The sequence below is a fragment of the Corythoichthys intestinalis genome, chromosome 10 (genome assembly GCF_030265065.1).
Source record: "Corythoichthys intestinalis isolate RoL2023-P3 chromosome 10, ASM3026506v1, whole genome shotgun sequence".
NCBI lineage: Eukaryota > Metazoa > Chordata > Actinopteri > Syngnathiformes > Syngnathidae > Corythoichthys > Corythoichthys intestinalis.
The window spans coordinates 7,501,475-7,524,145 of record NC_080404.1 but is presented as its reverse complement, the minus strand read 5'-3'; the positions used below and the strand labels follow the sequence as shown (position 1 = coordinate 7,524,145).

Sequence of the window (22,671 nt, the reverse complement as noted above, 5' to 3'; positions counted from 1 at the left end):
GTGAGTTGGGGGGCCGCAGCACGTCACATGAGTGACACAACCAGACACTGCTACAATGCAGGCTAACTACACATAAAATGTCATACATTGTGAACATGTGATGGAAACTATGGCACATTTTCGTCTCGTGTTTGTCTCGTCAGACGAAAACTGGTATCCATGTCGTTATGTTTTAGTCTCCCAAGACACGTTTTTAGCTTGTTATCGTCTCGTCATTGTCATGAAAAATTGTTCGTCAACGAAAAATTTTCCTTATAGTGAGTGTTGACGAAAACAACACTGACCGTCACAAAGTTGGTGCAGAAAATTCTGCTTGAAGCTCACAAAAAATAGTCTGAACAACTCAAAAACTTATAAAGTGGGTAATTTGTAAGTCGAGGTATCTCTGCATTAGGTTTTCTAATGATGTAAGAATAATTCTACCAAACTGAAATCTCATTAACGTCATTAATACAGTTTTAAAAAATACATTTTTTTAAACTATTGTAAAAACACAGTTGCAATTCACTGCAAATCTAATTTAATTAAAAAGGTTAAAAAAAGGCTGCCTGTAGGATGTAGGCAACTTCCACACAACTGATTTTATGTTTTAAAATAAATGCAGGCTTTAATCAGTCAAAGTTAGCATTGTAATATGCAAATAATAGGTTTAACCCTGGTGTTGGATGTAATTCGTGTTCATGTTGTGTCTCCTGCACAGTCCAGGAAGGGCCGCTTATGTTCGTCTCAGAGGGAAGTGACGGTGGTGCTGCCAAGCGGCCAGTACGTGGTAGTCCGCTGCGACATCAAGTCCCGTGCGAGGGACGTGTTTGACATGGTGGTGGCTCACGCTAACTTAGTGGAGCACTTCTACTTTGGCCTTGCATTTCTTGACGGTACATGCCATTGTGCAGATAGTGTTTGGGAGATTATTTTTGATACATTCAAGTTGGGCATTAATAATAAAAGAATAATGCGATATGCACCTGGCAATTTCAGGAAAATACCTTGCAATTTTAAAATGGTTATACCTTATCTGGAGTTTCACTCATCCCAATTATTACAACAGCTACTAGTTATTATGTAGCTGTGTTTGTTGAAAAGGTGAGAAGAAAGAAACTGGACTTATATATACTGTACTAAAAGTGCATCTGAAGAGGTTTGAAAGTTTTTCCCCTTACATAATTGCTTTTTATTTTGATTGATGTAAAAAAAACAACAACATATTTTTCAGACTTTAAGTCACGTTTTTTTCATAGTCTACAAGAACAATGCCAACTTGGTGATGATAATACACACTCAGTAGGAAAAGCAGTTCGCCCTTTTTAATTAAACCCACCTGGAAGCCACGAACTGCAATTAGAAAAATGTTGTCCGAGTGTTTAACACTGGAAAGTCTGGAATTTTTTAAAAATCTGCTGTTCTTAAGAGTCTAGCCAGAAGTTGCAAGCAATGAATATTTTCCTGTAATTGCTCATTTACCAAACAAAACAGCTGAAGTGTGCTATTAGCGAAATGCCATTTATTATTAACTGGCTCTCCTCTAGATTTACTAACCGGAAAAGCCGAGTGCTCCGCTTTAGTCTGGGCAGTGTTTTAAGAGGACGCTCGCAATTCTGATGCTAATGCTAATCCTAGGAGTTACATTTAGCATCTGATGATCACTCAGCACTTACCTTGAAAGGCTAAAGCAGCATTGCATATTCTCTCTTGCCAAGATAATAAAACAAATCTTACCGTGTTTCCAAACAAGCAAGACGAAGCGCAGCCTAGCTTTAGACACATCCTAAACTCCGGTGAGGAGAGTGAGGGAGAGGCGCAGGACATCTCACACGAGTAACATGACCCAAACGCTGCTATGATGCAAGCTGAGGTACTCCACGTACAATATGAAAATGTCATGCATTGTGAACATATGACAGAAACTAAGTTGCATTTTTGTCTCGTCAGACGAAAACTGGCATTTGTCTCATCATGTTCCAGTCTACCAAGCCACATTTTTGCTCGTCCTTGTGATGTCATCGCATAGACTTCATAATGTATTGATGGGACACGGGGCTGATTGATAGGGGGCCTATCTCCTTTAAAGCTGACCTAGTGAAAACACACACGTAGAGCTTTTTCCGTGGAAAATTGTTGTGAATAAATTCTTAAATACCTGAATTTTTCATAGATATTGACGTATAACAGTCTTGATTCTTGATTAGTAGCAAAAAAAAAAAAACATGCAGTTAGCATTTATTTTATGTAAATATTGCGAACTACGATGCTCGTCAGTAAGCAAATTAGTGGCCACCATATCACTGACAAAGAGCTTTTTCCATTGAAAATTCATGTGAATAAACGCTTAAATCCATGAATTCTTCACACATATGGACGTAAAACAATCTCGATTCTTGGTTAAAAGCAAAAAAAACAAAACAAAAAACGTGCATTTAGCATTCATTTTACGTAACTATTGTGAACTATGATGCTAGTCAGTAAGCAAATTAGCAGCCGCCATATGTAAACAAAGAGCTTTTTCTGTTAAAAATTCTTGTGAATAAATGTTTAAATCACTGATTCCTTTATAGATATGGACGTAAAACGGTCTCGATTCTTGGTTAAAAGCAAAAAAGACCGGGTAGTTAGCATCTATTTTACGTAAATATATCGAATGTGCTACTTGCCTTTAAGTCACTGTGGCGGCTGCCTTAGTACAACTAAGAGCTTTTTGCGTTGAAAATTCTTGTGAATAAATGCTTAAATCCCTGAATTCTTAATAGATAGATACATAGATGTAAAACAGTCTCGATTCTTGGTTGAAAGCAAAAAAACGGGCAGTTTGCAGTTATTTTACGTAAATATTGCGAAGTACAGGGTGTCCATAAAGTCTCTTTACCATTTCAAAAATTTATTAAAAATGCAATTGATTAGATATTTTATTCTGATTTGTTCTATTGTATTCAGCGTTTATTGAAGTTTTTTTTTTACCTCTTTTAATACACTTCTACATGGGCACCATTGTTCGATACACGATATCTTTAACATAGCCCCATAGAAAGAAGTCCAGGGTAGTGATATCTGGTGAACGTGGCGGCCAAGGAATTGGCCCATCCTTTCCAATCCATCGGTCTGGAAATGACTTCTTTCTATGAGGTTATGTTAAAGATATGTGGCAAATACATGGCAAGAAATCGAGTACCGTCTTGATGTGTTTCGTGCAACTAATGGTGCTCATGGGGTGGTGTGGCTCAGTGGTAGAGTAATTGTCCCCCAACCCAGAGGTTGTAGGTTCAAGTCTCTGCCCTGATGAACTCTTCTAAGTGTCCTTGAGCAAGACACTGAACCCCACATTGTTCCTGGTGCTGCGTCACCAGTAGGTGGATGGCGAAATAGTGTAAAGCGCTTTGAGCGCCTTGAGAGGTGGAAAAGCGCTATATAAGTATAACACCATTACCATGTAGAAGTGTATTAAAAGAGGTTAAAAAAAACTTCAATAAAGGCTGAATACAATAGAACAAATCTGAATAAAACATCTAATCAATTGCATTTTCAATAAATTTTTGCAATGGTAAAGAGACTTTATGTACACTCTGTATAATGCCAATGCAGTGATTTTTTTAACAACGTTTCAAAATGCATGCATGGTACAAAAAATATAATAATTAACTTGAGTCCTCGAAAAAAATCACTCCTGAGACAAACCTTCCTTTTTGTATCCAGTACAGCTTTCGTACATTTCAACCAAAATCTGTTGTTAGATCGCTGCATGTGACCGACTGCTAATAAATGAAGCGGAGTGTGAGACAGTCCCCTTTGGGGAAGGCGCGACGTAGTGAATAGGGAATGTGTCACGTCAGTATATTATGAAGTCTATGGTCATCGTCATGGAAAAAAAATTGTTCGTCGACGAAATGTTATCGTCATTGTTGATGAAAACAACACTGCTTGGCTCTGACCTCAGTTTCCACATTATTTTAAATTGCTTTGATTTTGTGGAATACATTTCCCCATTAAAATGAAATTGATATGTTTTTTCTTCTTTATTATGCAATTTATTCTCCGGGGCGACTTATAGTCCAAAAAATATGGTGCTTAGGTATTATTAGATTATTTAATCATTTGATTTGGAATGGTTGTCTTTCAATGTTAAATATTTTTGGGGAAAGCAACCCAAAAGCAATAATGAAGTAGTCAAATACAGAACAATTCAGAGACTACTGTTGTAATGTTAAGTAAATACTTTCTAACAATAGTAACAGGTCATATGAATGACTTCCCAACAATGTTTAACTCTGTGGGCAAAGAAAGATGTGTTCACTTATGTATTTTAAGCATCTCCTTTCATTTCTGCAGATGATGAATATTTTTTTTTGGACAACGAAACAAAAATCTCCAAAGTTGCTCCTGATAGTTGGAAGAAAGGGCAAATACTTTCCTTTTTGGTCTTCCTTCGAGTCAAATTTTTTGTCGATGATATTGCCTTTGTTTTGTAAGTATTGGTTGCAATGTAGAGTGGAAGAGAATATGTTTCTTGTGCGCCATGTTTCTTCTGTTTCTTTTCTTCTCCAGGCACAGATTAACACGCCACCAGTACTATTTGCAGATGCGGAAGGACATTTTAGAGGATCGCCTCTACTGCAACGAGGAGACGGGCTTGTTCCTGGCTGCCCTCGCTCTGCAGGCTGAATTTGGGGATTACATGCCAGAGGTACTGGACCAAGCAATGTAGTAGTTAGTCCCTGGGTTATGACGTACTCGACTTACGTGATTTTGTCCAGTCATTTTTTTGGTTTTTTTCTTTTAAGTCGCATAAATGGTAGCCTACCTTATTGCACCTCACAGTATCTTATTTTTTGTACTTTATTAATTTGACATGTTCTTTCCTTACTAAACGTGAAGTTGTTCAGCTTGACAGAACGCAAACTAGGCAATTGTGGTTTTTGGAACTTTTGACTTGCTTGACTTTTGACAATTTATAAAGCTGTAACACACATATGTACACTTATGTTAAAAAAGACACGCATTTCAACAATAAAACACTTGACACAAAACAATTGGTGTTCAAACGTCCATCTAGTCTGATCAATATGTAAATTTAGCAGAGCAAATTAGCCTAATTTGCCTAACAAAAGTCCGCCAGCTTAAATGCTACGAATGCTAAAATATTTACAATTCTCATAGCAAATCGCTTCCACGTAACTCCACAAACTGTAGCTGTAAACTTAATTACAAATGCATACACAAACATATATTAGCTAAAACAACTTACAGCCTTAATGGGCCAAATAAGAGCGCAGCTGTCCTTCATCCATGTCAGTCGAGTCTGCTTCTCAGTCATACAAGGCGACAGTCAAGCTAGGCCCAATGCTGCTACCAGAGGGCAGTGTATCCTCCATGATTAAACAAAATACAATACCTTTGGATTTTTTGCATAGTTATTTTGAGATTTAGAGGCACTTAAAAGGTTAATTCTGATTTACACGGAAATCCGGGGACTGCCCTCTCCGAATAAGGGTGAGACTTGACTGATGATAAAGTGTCTGTTATTATTAAATCTTGCAAAATGTTCACATTAACCATAAGAAAATAAAACGGTCACCATAGAAGTAAAACCGATCAACTTACAGTGGTATGAAAAAGTATCTGAACCTTTTGGAATTTCTCACATTTCTGCATAAAATCACCATCAAATGTGATCTGAACTTTGTCAAAATCACACAGACGAAAAAACTGTCTGCTTGAACTAAAACTGCCTAAACATTTATAGGTTTTCATATTTTAATGAGGATAGTATGCAAACAATGACAAAAGGGGGGGGGGGAACTAAGTGAACAATCACATTTAAAATTTTGTGGCCCCCCCTTTGACAGCAATAACTTCAACCAGACACGCCCTGTAGCTGCATATCAGTCTGGCACATCGATCAGGACTAATCTTGGCATATTCTTTCCTACAAAACTGCTGTACTTCAGTCAGATTCCTGGGACGTCTTGCATGTGCTGTCGTTGGGTCATGCCACAGCATCTCAATGGGGTTCAAGTCTGGACTTTGACTTGGCCACTCCAGAACGTGTATTTTGTTCTTCTGAAACCATTTTGAAGTTCATTTTCTTTTGTGTTTTGGATCATTGTCCTGTTGCAGCATCCATCCTCTTTTTAGCTTCAACTGTCTGACAGACGGTTTCAGGTTTTCCTGCGAAACATCCTGATAAACTTTTGAATTCTTTCTTCCATTAATGATTGCAAGTTGTCCATGCCCTGAGGCAACAAAACAGCCACAAATCATAATGCTCCCTCCATCATGCCTTACAGTGGGGATGAGGTGTTGATGTTGCTGAGTCGTTCCATTTTTCCTCCACACATGACGTTGTGTGTTACTCCCATGCAATTCAACTTTGGTTTCATCAGCCCACAAAATATTTTGCCAAAACTTCTACGGCGTGTCCAAGTGCCTTTTTGCGAACATTAAACAAGCAACAATGTTTTTTTATGCAGCAGTGGCTTCCTCCCGTGAACACCATTCTTGGCCATAGTTTTACACATTGTTGATGTGTGCACAGATATTGGACTGTGCCAGTGGTTTGTTTCTGTAAGTCTTTAGCAGACACTCTAGGGTTCTTATTTACCTGTCTGAGTATTCTGCGCTGAACTCTTGGCGTCATCTTTGGTGGACGGCCACTCCTTGGGAGAGAAGCAACAGTGCCAAACTCTCTCCATTTGTAGACAACTTCTTTGACTGTCGATTGATACAGGCTTTTAGAGATGGTTTTGAATCCTTTCCCAGCTTTAATACAAATCAACAATCCTTGATCACAGGTCTTCAGACAGCTATTTTAACCGAGCCATGATGCACATCAGACAATGCTCCTCATCAAGACAATTCTAACCAGGTGTGTGTTTTATAGTAGGCAGGGCAGCTTTAAACTACTCATCAGTGATTGGGCACAAACCTGACTTAAATTGTTTGGTAAAAATTGGCTCTAATTGCTCTTTAAGTCTCCTTAGGCAGAGGGTTCACTTACATATTTTCCCCTTTCTGTCATTGTTTGCACGCTGTCCTCATTAAAACATGAAAACCTATAAATGTTTGGGTGGTTTTAGTTAAAGCGGACACTGTTTTTTCACCTGTGTGATTTTGACAAAGATCACATCACATTTGATGGTGATTTTATGCAGAAATGTGAAAAATTCCAAATGGTTCAGATATTTTTTCATACCACTGTATGTCATACTCCCATGTGATACATTAAAACTGTTCAGATCAATTAGATACTCAGCTGAGAAGGACAGGTTATAAAAAAGTCAACATTATACAAAGAAAAGAAACTTTGACGTCATAAAGTCGAAATCACGGAAGTCGTAACGTCATAACCCTTTGGCTACCTGTATTCTATTTTAGTTTGTTTGTCAAATCGGTGCATTATGTCTTCTCCTAGTTGTACGGGAAGAGTTACTACCAGCTAGAGCACTATGTGTCAAAGAGAATGCTTGATAAGTTGGCTTTGCCCAATGTGAAGGATGAGCTGCCAAGACTGCATGCAAGTCATGCTCCAATGCCGCCCGACGAGGCAGAAACAGAATATCTCAAAGTGCGTTGAAGTTTATGAAATGGTCTGACACTGTTGCTGGGTTTATTGACTAACTCTGACATGGCTTCTGATCAGATTGCTCAGCAACTACCAGAGTATGGAGTTATGTTCCACCGTGTGGGAAGAGAAAAAAGGCCTTTGATTGGTGAATTGGTTTTGGGAGTGTGTGCCAAAGGAATAATCATGTACGAGATGAAGAATCAGGTCCGGACCGTCAGCAGACGCTTCCTCTGGAGTGAAACAGACGCAATTTCCACTGGGGTAAAGAAAATTGTATAAATTAAAGAAATGCAAAAGCAGGAAGTTAGTTTTCTTTAGTATTCTTTCACCTGGGCAATGTTAAATACATTGTGTGTAATGATTTGTGTCACTTCCCAGCGCCGTAAACTGATCATCGAATGTGGTGGACCAAGCGGTAGAAAGCACAGTTTTATAACAGAGAGCTCCAAAATAGCACAATACATCCTCAACCTCTGCTCCGCACAACACAAGTTCCACAGCGAGATGACATCACGGCAACTTAATCACAGTATGATGCCAGGTAAATAAGAGAACTAACAGAGAAAGGATGCCTGTTTAAGTCACGCCAAGTTTTGTGTTCCCTGGCCAGATGAAAACATGTCTGTTTATGCGGGTTGTAACCTGAACCTGAAGCGGATCTCGTGCTCTGAGGGCATGTTGAACCACGTTGGTTTAGCCCCAGGTCAACCGGATCCGCTGTCTAAATCTTGCGAGGACCTGAGCGCCAAGTTGGAAGCTAGACTCCGCCATCAGAGAGAGATGAGGCGGGAGATGAGTAGAGAGCTGAACAAAGACCCTCCAGAAACTGGAGAAGGGGATTTGAAAGAGCGTCCTTACTGGAGGTAGTCAGATATCATTTGCAGTCACTAAATTTGCATCATGAACATTCATTTGTCATTGATTTTTTTTTTAAAGCACACCAGAGTCGATTCCTAGAATGATGTCAAGTGTCTCGCTGCAGAAAGACTCGGATGTATCTTCAATACGAGGTGAAGATTTTGAACTATTTTAAAGCTGCTTTTTTCAGTGTATTACTTTTTGAAAGCTACTAGAATGGGTGTTCAACCAAGTCATTTTCCAGCTTTGTCAGGCGCATCAGAACTATCACACAGGCAGGATAGCACCATATGAAAGAATTTTGAAGTTGTTAAACCTTATCGTTCCTATTTGTGTTTAGAGAAGATGTAATTGTCAGTCATGTAAGTTATGCTTGGTGTTGACTGTCTGGAAGCGGAACTTTGAGAAAGTGCTCTCAGTTACGGGGAAACTCTACATACACTTAAATTCAGGGCATATACAGGTACAGTGGTACCTCAACACCCGATCGCTTCGACACACGATCTTTCCGATATCCGACCATAGACTTCATCATAATATTGACAGGCCACAATCAACCTTCAGTGCGCTACGCCTTCAAGTAGGGGGCCATCCCACAATCCGCTTCAGTTATCTGCAGTTGATCGCAGCGACACATGCAGTGATCAAACTCCGGATTGATGTTGAAAAAGTACGAAAGGTGTACCGCATAGAAACAGGAAGGATTGTCTCAGGAGTGATTTGTTTGAGGATTTAAGTTAATTATTATATTTTTCGTACCATGCATGCATTTTGAAACATTGTGAAAAAGATCAACGGGAGAAATTAGCTGCTACAGCATTGGCATTATATTTAGCTATATTTACGTAAAATAAATGCTACCTGCGTGTTTTTTTTGCTTTTAACCACGAATTGAGACTCTTTTACATCCATATCTATAAAGAATTCAGGAATTTAAGCATTTTTTTCACAAGAATTTTCAACGGAAGAAGTTCTTCGTTTACATATGGCGGCTGCTAATTTCCTTACTGACTAGCCTCACGGTTCGCAATATTTACATAAAATAAATGTTACCTGCACGTTTTTTTTTTTTTTTTTTTGCTTTTAACCAAGAATGGAGACTGTTTTATGTCCATATCTATGAAAAATTCAGGGATTTAAGCATTTATTCACAATGATTTTTGAATGACCCACTCGTGCATTGCCTCAGATTACAATGACGCCGTTTTTTGCACATTGAGAGCTAAGAGGCAGAGAAAGGCAGTGGACACAGGCGTTCATTGGACCGCGCCGTTTATTGGCATAAGCTTCAGCAACTCCTTCACAACAAACATACGTATCATTTAGTGAAAGCACAACAAAAAAAATATTTATATCTATCAAAAAAAATAATGTTCACAAAAAGAAAAGCTAGCACTCCCAATCAAACTAGCTATGCAAAATACACATAAAACTTACTCAGACTTTGGTCAAACTCTATTCAAACATTTCGTTTAGCTCAACAAATACAATGGATGGCAAATATACACAATATCAGTGGTCTCGTACGTTGTGAAACCAGCACTCAAATGAACGTGAATCACAATAGACCCAGTCTAAAAAAAATTTAAAAAAAACAGTGAGCTATAACTTATGAATGTTAATGTTAATGCCATCTTGTGGATTTATTGTTATAATAAACAAATACAGTACTTATGTACAGTATGTTAAATGTATATATCCGTCTTGTGTCTGATCTTTCCATTCCAACATTAATTTACAGAAAAATATGGCATATTTTAGAGATGGTTTGAATTGCAATTAATTACGATTAAATGATTTTTAAGCTGTGATTAACTCGTTTAAAAAATTTTAATCGTTTGACTGCCCTAAAATATATATACACACACGCACACAGTGAATCCAGTAGAACGTTTTATTGTAATGTATACCATGTATGGGTGACAAATTAGTTAAATAAACCTTTGGCTCTCGAAGGCCAAAATAGTGCTAAATTTGTGATATTAAAACATGTATGATACTATCCCAACAGTAAGAAAGTAAAAATACAATGAATGAATAAACTTTTTTAAACCTTGAGTTTTGGCTCTCAAAGGCCAAACAGTGCAACTTTCATGAAATTATAAGTAATAATAATAATAGTTGACCACAGCATCCTGTCTCTCTAATAGCCTCCCTCTCTGTGCACTGGCAGCAACACATATTTAGCCACTTAGCTGAGCTTACTTTGCTTACTTCTACAGCACTTGTTTTGAAAGAGGTCTCAAATTACTGGGGCATTTCTTTCAGTAAAAGACAATAAAAGTAAAGTAGACGAAGTGAGCTGACCAGTGTTTGTTGCTCCGGTCCAGCCCCCGTTCTCTTGGTAGCAGTTGCTGCTGTTGTAGCCTTAAACTCTTTGCATTCGTTCACGTTTCGTCTTCAAATGTTTTATCAGGTCCGAGGTATTGAAACTGGCTGAATTAACTCCACCTCTCGAAACTTTCAGGCCGCAAATCTTGCAATCAGCCATTGTACTAGACGGAGATTATAAGCCGAAATATTTCCAGACCGCCGACATTTTCCTCTCGTAGTTTGTTTTTCCTACATATGAAAAAGCTGCCCAAATGTTGGTTAAGAGTGGCTATTGGCCCTTCTCATTGGTCTGGAGCAGTTCAATAGCATAGCTGCTTGGCATGTAAAGTGAACACATGTCATCACACAACAGAGAGTGTATTGAGCGTCAGGAGAAAAAAAGGCTGCGGTCAAGTGTTATTGGTATCATCGCCCTCTTTGTTGGTACTCGCCGATACCATCATTTCGGGCCGGATCGGCCCCCTTTGCCGATACTAGTATCGGTATCGGTGCATCTTTAGTTAAAACACCATTCATGTATATTGCTGACCCCTGCTTAGGTTAGCTATCAAGAGGAACTAGTAGTTAAAAACAAGATTTACAGTGTTCTGCCAATTTATTAATGTTAAATATTTACAGTTGATACACCGACAAGGTCTTCACCAGAGAGAGAAATTATCTGCGTAAGTCTCAAGAAAGATCCCAAACTTGGCTTTGGTGAGTTTCCACAGAGCAATTAGCCTTGAGCCCACATGTAAAATTCATGAGAAGAGACTCATACCTAATTCTTTAAATGAGTACTTTTGTCTTTGCCTCCGCTGTGCTTCTCTTGCAGGCTTTGTGATTGTGGGCGAGGACAATACAGGTAAACTCGACCTTGGTATCTTCATTGCTTCCATTGTACCAGATGGACCTGCGGACAAAGATGGACGGATCAAACCAGGTAGGACTTGAAACCGACTTTGGACGCAAACCAAATGAGATGAAATCATTTGTTTTTTTCCCCAGGTGGACGTCTCATTTCTTTAAATAAGACTAGTTTGGAAGGGGTAACATTTAGCGATGCTGCTGCCATTTTACAGAATAGTCCAGAGGAAGTGGAGCTGATTGTGTCCCAGCCCAAACGTAACATAAATCTTCTAAAACCAGACTATATTGTTCATAAATATGTCAGAACTTTTGTCAATGTGGTTGTTTTTCCCTATGAACAGAGTGTTTGAAAGACAGCAAGAACTCATTGTGCCAAAGTACATTGGGCTTGGCATTGGAAAGGAGCTTTGGTTCTCAGACCACCTTAAGTGGGACTGAGTATCGACACGCCATGGATGAACTGGAGGATGCCATCACGCTTTCTAGCATGGCCACGCCCAAGCAGAACAGGAAGCTTCACATACCTGTGGTGCGGATACATGACGCGCAGGTTAGTAAGATAATGTGTTAGTGTCCCTTTACAGCAGGGGTTAGGAAGCAGTTTCCTTATCAGTGGCCATTAAGGTTTTTATCATGATCTTCGTATTAAAGTAATAAAAAAAAATCTGAATACTCGAAGCAGCGAAATTTAATTCAAATCTTTTTTTTCTAATCGAATACTTGAGTTAATCAATTAATCATTGCACTATATGTATATGTGTCTATACATATGTACAGTACTTAGTCAACCACCAATTGTGCAAGTTCTCCTACTTGAAAGGATTAGAGAGGCCTGTAATTGTCAACATGGGTAAACCTCAACCATGAGAAACAGAATGTGAAAAACCCCCCAGAAAATCACATTGTTCGATTTTTAAAGAATTTATTTCCAAATTACAGTGGAAAATAAGTATTTGGTCACCTACAAATAAGCAAGATTTCTGGCTGTCAAAGGGGTCTAACTTCTTCTAACGAGGTCTGACGAGGCTCCAGTCTTAACCTGTATTAATGGCACCTGTTTTAACTCATTATCGGTATAAAAGACACCTGTCCACAAACTCAATCGGTCACACTCCAAACTCCACAATGGCCAAGACCAAAGAGCTGTCGAAGGACACCAGAGACAAAATTGTAGACCTGCACCAGGCTGGGAAGACTGAATCTGCAATAGGTAAAACGCTTGGTGTAAAGGAATCAACTGTGGGAGCAATTATTAGAAAATGGAAGAAATACAAGACCACTGATAATCTCCCTCGATCTGGGGCTCCATGCAAGATCTCACCCTGTGGCGTCAAAATGATAACAAGAACAGTGAGCAAAAATCCCAGAACCACACGGGGGGACCTAGTGAATGACCTACAGAGAGCTGGGACCACAGTAACAAAGGCTACTATCAGTAACACAATGAGCCGCTAGGGACTCAAATCCTGCACTGCCAGACGTGTCCCCCTGCTGAAGCCAGTACACGTCCAGGCCCGTCTGCGTTTCGCTAGAGAGCATTTGGATGATCCAGAAGAGGACTGGGAGAATGTGTTATGGTCAGATGAAACCAAAATAGAACTTTTTGGTAGAAACACAGGTTCTCGTGTTTGGAGGAGAAAGAACACTGAATTGCATCAGAAGAACACCATACCCACTGTGAAGCATGGGGGTGGAAACATCATGCTTTGGGGCTGTTTTTCTGCAAAGGGACAGGACGACTGATCTGTGTAAAGGAAAGAATTAATGGGGCCATGTATCGAGAGATTTCCTTCCATCAGCAACGGCATTGAAGATTAGACGTGGCTGGTATGCAAACAGTGACAGAAGGGGGGAAAATAAGTGACCCATCACATTTAATATTTCGTGGCCCCACGTTTGGCAGCAATAACGTCAACCAGACACTTCCTGTAGCTGCAGATCAGTCTGGCACATCGATCAGGACTAAATTTGGCCCGTTCTTTTCGACAAAACTGCTGTAGTTCAGTCAGATTCCTGGGATGTCAGTCATGAATCGCTGTCTTTAGGTCATTCCACAGCATCTCAATGGGGTTCAAGTCTAGACTTTGACTTGGCCACTCCAGAACGTGTATTTTGTTCTTCTGAAACCGTTCTGAAGTTGATTTACTTCTGTGTTTTGGATCATTGTCTTGTTGCAGCATCCATCCTCTTTTTAGCTTCAACTGTCTGACAGAAGGCCTCAGGTTTTCCAGCAAAACATTCAGATAAACTTTTGAATTCATTCTTCCATTAATGATTGCACGTTGTTCAGGCCCTGAGGAAGCAAAACAGCCCCAAATCATGATGCTCCCTCCACCATGCCTTACGATGGGGATGAGGTCTTGATGCTGGTGAGCTGTTCCATTTTTCCTTCACACATGACGTTGTGTGTTACACCCAAACAATTCAACTGTGGTTTCATCAGTCCACAAAATATTTTTCCAAAACGTCTGTAGAGTGTCCAAGTGCCTTTTTGCGAACATTAAACGAGCAACAAAGCTTTTTTTTTTATTATTTAAAAAAATTTTTTTTAGGGCTGTCAAAATTATGGCGTTAACGCGCGGTAATCAATTTTTTAAATTAATCACGTTAAAATATTTGACGCAATTAACGCACATGTCCCGCTCCGACAGTATTCTGCCTTTTGGTAAGTTTTACAGCAAGGCTTTTTGTGCTGTCTAACAGCGAACTCTTGTGGTCGCTTTGCGACATGGTTTATTGTTGTCTTGCCAGTTCAATATGGCTGCAGGACGTCTCGGGCTGACGCCTACGTTGTAATGTTGTGCTTATATGATCCTTGGACAAGATTTGTCCGTAAGTATGGTTGTTGTAAATAATGCACATATTATGTTAGTAAGCGAAATGTTATATTTTTTGTATGAGACGCTTTTTGTTTATGTTTTGTGAACCTGTATAGCGTGCTAAGCTAACGTTGTTGCTAATGCAATGCTTGTGTACTTTTTTTGGGGTAGTTTTACGACGGTCTAAAGAGGACAATGGTTTGAGGCCATTTTATAAATAAATCAGATGAAAAAGAAAGAAGTCTGATTATTATGGCGTCGTTCACTAGCTGTCTAGCTTTGGAAAAAGTAGATGCTTCGGAGTGAGGACAGCATAGACAGTAAAGTGCGTTATAAATAAAATGTATTATTATTATTATTATTTAAATGACAGTAGAGTGAAATGCCCACTACAGTCCTTATATACCGTATGTTGAATGTATATATCCATCTTGTGTCTTATCTTTCCATTCCAACAATTTATTTTACAGAATATATATATAATTTACAGAAAAGAATGACATATTTTAAAAATGGTTTGAATTGCGATTAATTGCGATTAATTACGATTAATTAATTTTTAAGCTGTAATTAACACGATTAAAAATTTTAATCGTTTGACAGCCCTAATTTTTTTTTAGACAGGAGTGCTTCCTCTTTGGAGTCCTCCCATGAACAGCATTCTTGGCCAGAGTTTTACATATAGTTGATGTGTGCACAGAGATATTGGACTGTGCCAGTGATTTCTGTAAGTCTTTGGCAGACACTCTAGGGTTCTTTTTTACCTCTCTGAGTATTCTGCGCTGAACTCTTGGCGTCACCTTTGGGGGACAGACACTCCTTGGGAGAGAAGCAGATGCGGAAAGCGACCACAATAGAGAGGAATGCTTCGGCCACTCTTTCGTTCTCACAAAAAAAAAAAAAAAAAAATCAGCATTGAAAAAATCGATATGATATCACTCCGCCCTGCTTGCCTAGACAGCTTGTTCCCTGCAGAACTGCTGGATTAGAAATGTTACTGTTACTACAAAAGAAATAAAATAAATAATAATAATAATAATAAATAAAACACAATAGAAATGTTACTGTTCATACTACAATTATTGAAATGCAATGGTAAGTTTTAATAACTTTATCCTGAAAACACAGCCAACATTATTGACTGCACGGGTCATCGTTGATTCTCATGCGGGCATTTGTTATTTTTTATTGGTATGCTAAGCAGGCACCATTGACTCGCGCTAGCTTAGCCACCCTGGAGCCCTAAAACTAACAAATAACTATTGGTATGCTAAGCAGGCACCATTGACTAGAGCTAGCTTAACCACTCCGGAGCCCTGAAAGTAACAAATAACTAATAAACTGCATGGAATTTCTTGAAATCAACTTTAATTAAACCCCCACTAACTCGAAGATTAAGCCCTATATAAAACTTTCTGAACTTCCCCTTCAAATTAATTATAATTAATTATTTCATAATCAAAACTCCATATTTAAAAAACCCTGCCATGCTGCGTCACACGCATCTCTAATAAGAACAATCTACTAACGTCACATTTTCATACACAAGTGTTAACAACAAGCCTAATAAAGCGTATAGCGCATGGGTGTCCAAACCTGTCCTCAAGGGCGGCTATGGGTCCTGGTTTTTGTTCCTACCGATCGAGCACAGACAGTTTAACCAATGACGTTTGTGCTAAAACAAGCAGCACCTGACTGCAATCAACTGATAACACTTGTGAGACACCAGATTGGAGAAAAGATGTCGTCTTGTTTTATAGGAATGAAATCCAGCACCCACTGCGGCCCTATGTGGAATAGTTTGGACACCACTGGTATAGCGTAATCCATTTCCACCAATATTTATTATTCATTTATTTATTCAATGTAGTTCTTCCCAGTGTCTCGCTCTGTATCTGTAAAATCGCGTCGCCACATGCCGGCAAAAAAAAAAAAACTGCTGTCCGTTCAATTGGCTGACATACTGACATGTGATCAGCCTGGATAGTTAGCTCTGATTGATTCAAACACATGTTTTCTCTCCCCAAGGGAGTCAGCTGCAAAACAGGGGACTGAGAGGAGCAGCGAAGGGGCCTTAGCGGGGCGGTCTGCAGCCAGACTCGTCTCCGTTTTTTGGGAACAACAAATGGGGGTGGGGGACAAGCATGTTGAGTTAAAAGGGCAATGTAACGGAAAATTGATCAGATGTTCAAGAGAAAGGAAAGAGTTGATGAGGTTGATTTTATTTTTTGTTCATTTATATAAGGCTCCTTATTATAAAAAAAGTCAAGGTTTGCTTTATGTTCAAAATAAATTACATTTCACTTTGCATAATGTAAGTAATTTGTACTTATTTTTTGTTAATGTATGTTAACTATATCTTTATTATTAAAAACGGTCAATGTTTACAATGTCTTCGATTTTACAGTACATTCTATGTGCTTGAATAGTTCAAATTGCGGTTTTTGCTTTTAGATTTGAGGAAATGAGGGAAAATAAAAATTAGATGGAGTTTTAGATGGAATTTTGTAAATCAGTGAAAAAATACCATTTTGAATGGAAATCAGTCTCTCATTTATGCCTTGTTCCAGTGTAATGCAGCAGCATAATGCATATGTGAAACCTTTCATTCATTCATTCATTTTCCGAGCCGCTTATCCTCACGAGGGTCACGGGGACGCTGGAGCCAATCCCAGCTAACTATGGGCAGTTTGCTGGGTACACTCTGAATCGGTTGCCAGCTGATCGCAGGCCACAAGGAGACGAACAACCATTCGTGCACACAGTGATACCTAGGGACAATTTAGAGTGTTCGATCAGCCTACAATGCATGTTTTTGGGATGTGGGGGGAAACCGGAGTACCCAGAGAAAACCCACGCAGGCACAGGGAGAACATGCAAACTCCACACAGGAAGGCCGGCTCCCGGGGATTGAACCCTCGATCTCAGACCTGTGAGGGGAACGCGCTGTGTGTGAAAGCTTTAGTGTTTTATTGTGTGTTATAGTATTTATAACTGTGCCAAAAGCAGTTTTTGCATTTCGGTGGTTTTAGGAGGATTAAGTCCCCCACCCCCAAAAAAAAAAACAAAGGGCTCCGAACTTTATGTCTGGGAGTTCCGGCAAGAAATTCTAGCCACTTTCACACCTGTTTACATCTTACTGTATTTATAAAACCTTTCAAATGGGAAAGTAGCTCTTAAAACCTGACAAATACCAATTATGAATTATTACAAAGTCTTTGATTGATTTTGTGAAAATGTGCTGAAAATTAAAATGAAGTTTGACATGAAGCAAAAGTCGGAGTTGAAAGAAAGTTTTTATATTAGCTAAATGCAGTGACCGTATTTTGTTTTTCAAATTGCTTTTATCCTCTGTGTATTCAGGACATGTGTTCCAGGTCTCCCTCTATTTTAAGTCTAAAAACTGGGGAGAAGTTTTCAGTGGAGCTAAAGAAGACTGGTGGGAGTCTTGGCATTAGTGTTGCTGTGAGTAAATAAAATAAAGAATATTTTTCTTTTGGTGCTTAGGTGCTCAGTAGGATTCACTGTAGTGCTGGCTAATTTTTGTTTTTTGTGTTTTAAAGGGAGGATTAAACACAAGTGTGAGACATGGTGGCATCTACATAAAAAGTCTAGTGATTGGGGGTGCTGCTGAGCAGGATGGACGCATTCAAATTGGTATTTTTTTCAAAGTATTAATACCCAATATGTTTTGTTTTTTTGGGCTTGACGTTTGTCAACCATATATGTGCGAGTGCATTACATATGGCAACTGAGGAAGTATGTATATGCTTGTTCATGCGCCAATGAACAGGATCACCTCAGATTTGATGACATGCCCATCAAACACACAAATGTGCATGCACACACTGATGTATTGATGCTGCTAATGATGACGATGATGAGATTGGTGCGTTTGCATATGACAGGTGACAGACTGCTTGAGGTTGACGGCTCCAACCTGAGGGCAGTGACACACCAACAAGCTGTCGAGTGCCTAAAGCGGACTGAGGAGGTCGTCCTACACACACACATGAAACTACACACATCATGCACAGGCACATACAGTACATTTTGTCATTGAGGTGCTTTTTTGTGAGAACCAGGTCCCGAGGTTTAATTCGCTCCACCACTAAATTGCAGATTTTTTAAAAATGAAATCCTTTTTTAGTGGATGCTCTCGCATGTGGGAAAGGAGATCCAGTGTCGCCGTTTCACTTTTTGCTTTTAAGGGCCCAATGACTCACATCACACAACAGATAGGAAAAGGGTACACCAAGTGTAAACTGATAAACTAATCTGATAGGTGGTGAACCTGCTGCTGGAGAGGGAACCTACAGTCATCTTGGAACCCAGAACCGAATACGCCCTCCCAGGCTCCATCCAGCCCCCAAGGACTGAGGTCTCCTTGGAAACAACCTTGAGTAGCCGGGCAAAGGACTACAGCTTTGTCACTGATGGTGAGTCTCTGTACTCACCAAAGAAAAAACAAGAAAAGTATTACACACACACACGCACACATGCAGGCCTGTGGTTACTGTGAGTCATCTGACAGTTACATTGTGGTGGCTGTCAGAGTCATCCAGAGCTGACGTTGCCTTGTTCCCTGGAGACCCTTCACAACCTGAGTTAAAAGGACAGTTCTTTGCCCCTGCGAGCCTTCACCACTGCATAGCATTACCCTAATTAGTTATGTGTTTAATCCATCGATATATGCATTTTCTTTAGTGCTTAGGGTCATGGTTGATCTGGAGCCTATCCCAGCTGACTTTTACACATTCATGTCAGACTGTTTTCCAGCCAAGTGCAGTAATTATTTTAACCATTCATGAATGAATGATTTTTTTTCTTAATAGTTTTTATTACATTCATATATTGGATAGGCCAAGCGGCCAATATTTTGTGGCCCCCTTTTTACATCCACTTGTAGTATTCACATTGCCCACATTTATTTTGCAATGAGCAAATATATATATACTGTGAGGAGCAGAGGTATTTACACCCTTTTGGATTTTGCAAGTTCACCCACTAGGAAAATAGGTTGAGACATGATAGATTCATTCCCACTCATACAATCATCTGAAAGAAAAATCCAGAAATCACATTGTATGATTTAAAAAAAAAAAATCATAAGTATTTGTACCCCTTAGAACTGTAGAATAAGCAATAATTCTGACACTCAAAAAGTCGTCATTCAACCTTAGAAAAAGTCCATCTTTACCCCATGAGCAATCATCCACCCACCGCCCGAGCTCAATATTGTCATTTTTTCACCACACAGTCAGTCATAATCCAACTGCTACCATGGGGAAGACCAATGAGCTTTCTCTTTTTTTTTTTTTAACCTGTCCTGTTCAGCTTTTTGACACAAAGAATGGAAGTCAGAGTTTTCAGTTGGTGATCATTCAACATATCTCGTTTATTAAGACAAAGCAGCGAACAGGAAGAGGTTATAGGGGAACAGAAGAAATAAAGGAGCGAGAGAGACAGAAAAAAACACAAACAACAACAATAAATACATTGAACGCCTACACTAACATGAATATGTTGATGTTATCGTCAGCTAGATGTATTTCCGGTTGACACCATGTGGGGGGACTGTTAACCAGGGAAAGAGAGGGGGTGGGGGTCTAGAAGATAAGTTATTGGGAGGAGTGGAGTGCACACAAACCAGCCCTGTGATCTAGAACCCAGTAATCGTGTGAATCCCTAGTGAGTGTGTGCCCATTGGCAACCCACCCTACGCCGCCCCATCGCCAATCCCGGCACCGAGGTCCTCCACCCGAGCATGCCCAATCACATCCAGCCATGCACGAATCCCATCAAACATGCAACAGCCACGCAGACGAGCGGGCCCCACCCCAGGGCCACAGCCTTCCCCAGCCAACCCAAGGGGGGACGAGCCAGCGGAGCCCATCCCTCCTCCCGCAGCCCAGCAAAGAGGCCATCATCACCCTCCAGGGATCCCCCGGGCCACCCACGCCCCCATCAACCGGCCTTCAGGGATGGGAAGAAGGGACGAACCACCAGTCCCCATGCCCACCCCCACTATCTCCTGCCCACCCGGCCCACGAGCCAAAGCCGCAGCCCCCAAACAGCACAGCACATCGCGGGACCCCCAGCGGCCCACCAAGCCCAGGGCAGGGCGTCCCGCCGGGGCAGGCGACATCCAGCCGACACACCGGCATCCAGCCAGCGACCCGAGCCAGAGCGCAGGGCGGATACCCAGGCAGAGAAGAGAGGGAAAGGCAGAAGTAGAACACCGAGGAACCGCCAAAGAGCTGCCACAGGGCAACGCGAGACCGGAGCCCCGACCTACCCCAACTCCCACGGCCGGCAGCCCAGGCAGAGGGGAGGCCACGCCCCGGGAGCCACGCCATAGAGAAAAAGTGTGGGACCCACCTATTATATTAGCCATTACCCAGCACCGTGATGGGATTGTGTGGGGAGGGCTAGTGCAGTGTATACATTAAAATATAAAAGCTCGGCTTGGGGCGGTGGGACCACTGCATGGAATTACCAGAGAGACCAGAGAAAAAAATTGTTGAGCTCCACAAAGCTGGGAAAGTGTCATGACTTGAGTTATGTTTGTGCAGTAGTGTTTCTTGTCCATGTGATTACCCATTGATTTCACTTGTTGTTGCCTGCTCCTTTTGTCTTTACCAATCCGCTGCCTCTTGTATCAACCACCTGTGTCTCATTGCCTAGTTATCCCAAGTTACTGTCTGTTCTTGTTGGGTCTTTGTCTATCCGAGCGTCTTGTCCATTCCTGCTGCCCTTGTCTTCCCTATCTTCCTCCCAGTAAATTTTGGATACCCAGTTTTGTTTAACACTGTGCTTTTGGATCCCCACAGCTTTTATTTGAACTTCGTGTTTTTTTTTGTCACGATAATGAAAGCATTTTGAGTTCACCACCCCGCCTTGCCATTTGTGTTTTCCCTGCAATTGGGTCCTCCTTGCCCCCTGCGTCGAGACAGAAAAGGGACAATTGGAAAGCAGCTTGATGAGAATCAATCAATAATTGCAGCAATTGTTAGAAAATGGAAAGTGTCCTCGTGGGACATCACTTCTGATGAGAAAAGGGAGGGCACAGCCTAGAACTACACGGCAGGAGCTGGTCAATGACCTGAAGAGAGCTGGATGCACAGTTTCAAATTCTACTGTTAGTAGAACGCTATGGTACAATGGTTTAAAATCATGCATTGTTCAGAAGGTTCCCCTGTTGAAGCCAGTATATCTCAAGGGCCGTCTGAAGTTTGCCAGTGACCATCTGAATGATGCAGAGGGGTCATGGGGTCAGATGTAACTAAAGTTGGTGCAAACTTTACTTGTCATGCGTGGAGGAAAAAGAAGGAAGAGTACAATCCCAAGAACACCATCCCCACTGTGAAGTATGGGGGTGGAAACCTCATCCTTCGGGGCTGCTTTTCGGCAAAGGGGACAGGACAACTTTACTTCATAAAGCAGAGGATGAATGGTGAAATGTATCATCAGATTTTAAGCCACAACCTCCTTCGCTCAGTCAGAGACTTGAAGACGAGTCGTGGCTGGATCTTCCAACATGACAATGATCCGAAGCACACAGCCAAGCTGACCAAGGAGTGGCTGCGTAAAAAGCATATCAAGGTTCTGGAGTGGCCAAGCCAGTCTCCAGACAGAAAATCTTTAGATGGAGCTGAAACCTTGTGTTTCTCAACGACAGCTCCGAAAACTGACAGATGTACAGAAGATTTGTGTGGAGGAATGGGCTAAAATCCCTGTTTCCATATGTGAAAGCCTGGTAAAGAACTACAGAAAGCTTCAGACCTCTGTAATTGCAAACAAAGGCTTCTGCACTAAATATTAGCACTGATTTTCTCAGAGGTACAAAAACTTATGAAGCCCAGTAAATTACCAATGAAATATATAAATACATTACAATACATACAATGTCATTTGTGGATTTTTTTCCCCCTGATAATATCTCTATGAGTGGAAATGCATCTATGATTGAAATTTCAGACTTCTACCTATTTTCTGAGTAGGTGAACTTGGAAAATCACAAGGGGTACAAATACATCTGCTCCTCACTGCATATATACAGTAGGCCTGCACAATACAGGTTTACGACGTACTCGATTTACGCGATTTCGACTTTACATCGCCGGAGTCTCGTCCGCCGGTTTTTCCCCAGTCTTTTTTTTTTGTTTGTTTGTTTGTTTGTTTTTTGTCGGATAAACAGTACCTTATTGTACCTTACAGTATCTTATTTTTTTACTTTATTAACATGACGTGTCCTGT

General features: G+C 40.5%; 1 protein-coding gene across 2 annotated transcripts in view; it reads left to right on the top strand.

Annotated features, from left to right (window-relative positions):
• Positions 1–22,671, top strand: part of ptpn20 (protein tyrosine phosphatase non-receptor type 20) — a 100,135-nt gene that overhangs the window by 30,353 nt on the left and 47,111 nt on the right. For both annotated transcript variants that reach the window (XM_057847955.1, XM_057847956.1), the window contains 16 exons: positions 701–875; positions 4,318–4,453; positions 4,534–4,672; positions 7,400–7,552; positions 7,628–7,813; positions 7,931–8,093; positions 8,163–8,415; positions 8,489–8,562; positions 11,363–11,440; positions 11,559–11,666; positions 11,732–11,848; positions 11,935–12,143; positions 17,776–17,877; positions 17,976–18,069; positions 18,321–18,406; positions 18,698–18,851. In XM_057847955.1, coding sequence (XP_057703938.1) covers positions 701–875; positions 4,318–4,453; positions 4,534–4,672; positions 7,400–7,552; positions 7,628–7,813; positions 7,931–8,093; positions 8,163–8,415; positions 8,489–8,562; positions 11,363–11,440; positions 11,559–11,666; positions 11,732–11,848; positions 11,935–12,143; positions 17,776–17,877; positions 17,976–18,069; positions 18,321–18,406; positions 18,698–18,851 — 2,227 coding nt within the window. The remainder of the gene's footprint in view (positions 1–700; positions 876–4,317; positions 4,454–4,533; positions 4,673–7,399; positions 7,553–7,627; positions 7,814–7,930; positions 8,094–8,162; positions 8,416–8,488; positions 8,563–11,362; positions 11,441–11,558; positions 11,667–11,731; positions 11,849–11,934; positions 12,144–17,775; positions 17,878–17,975; positions 18,070–18,320; positions 18,407–18,697; positions 18,852–22,671) is intronic.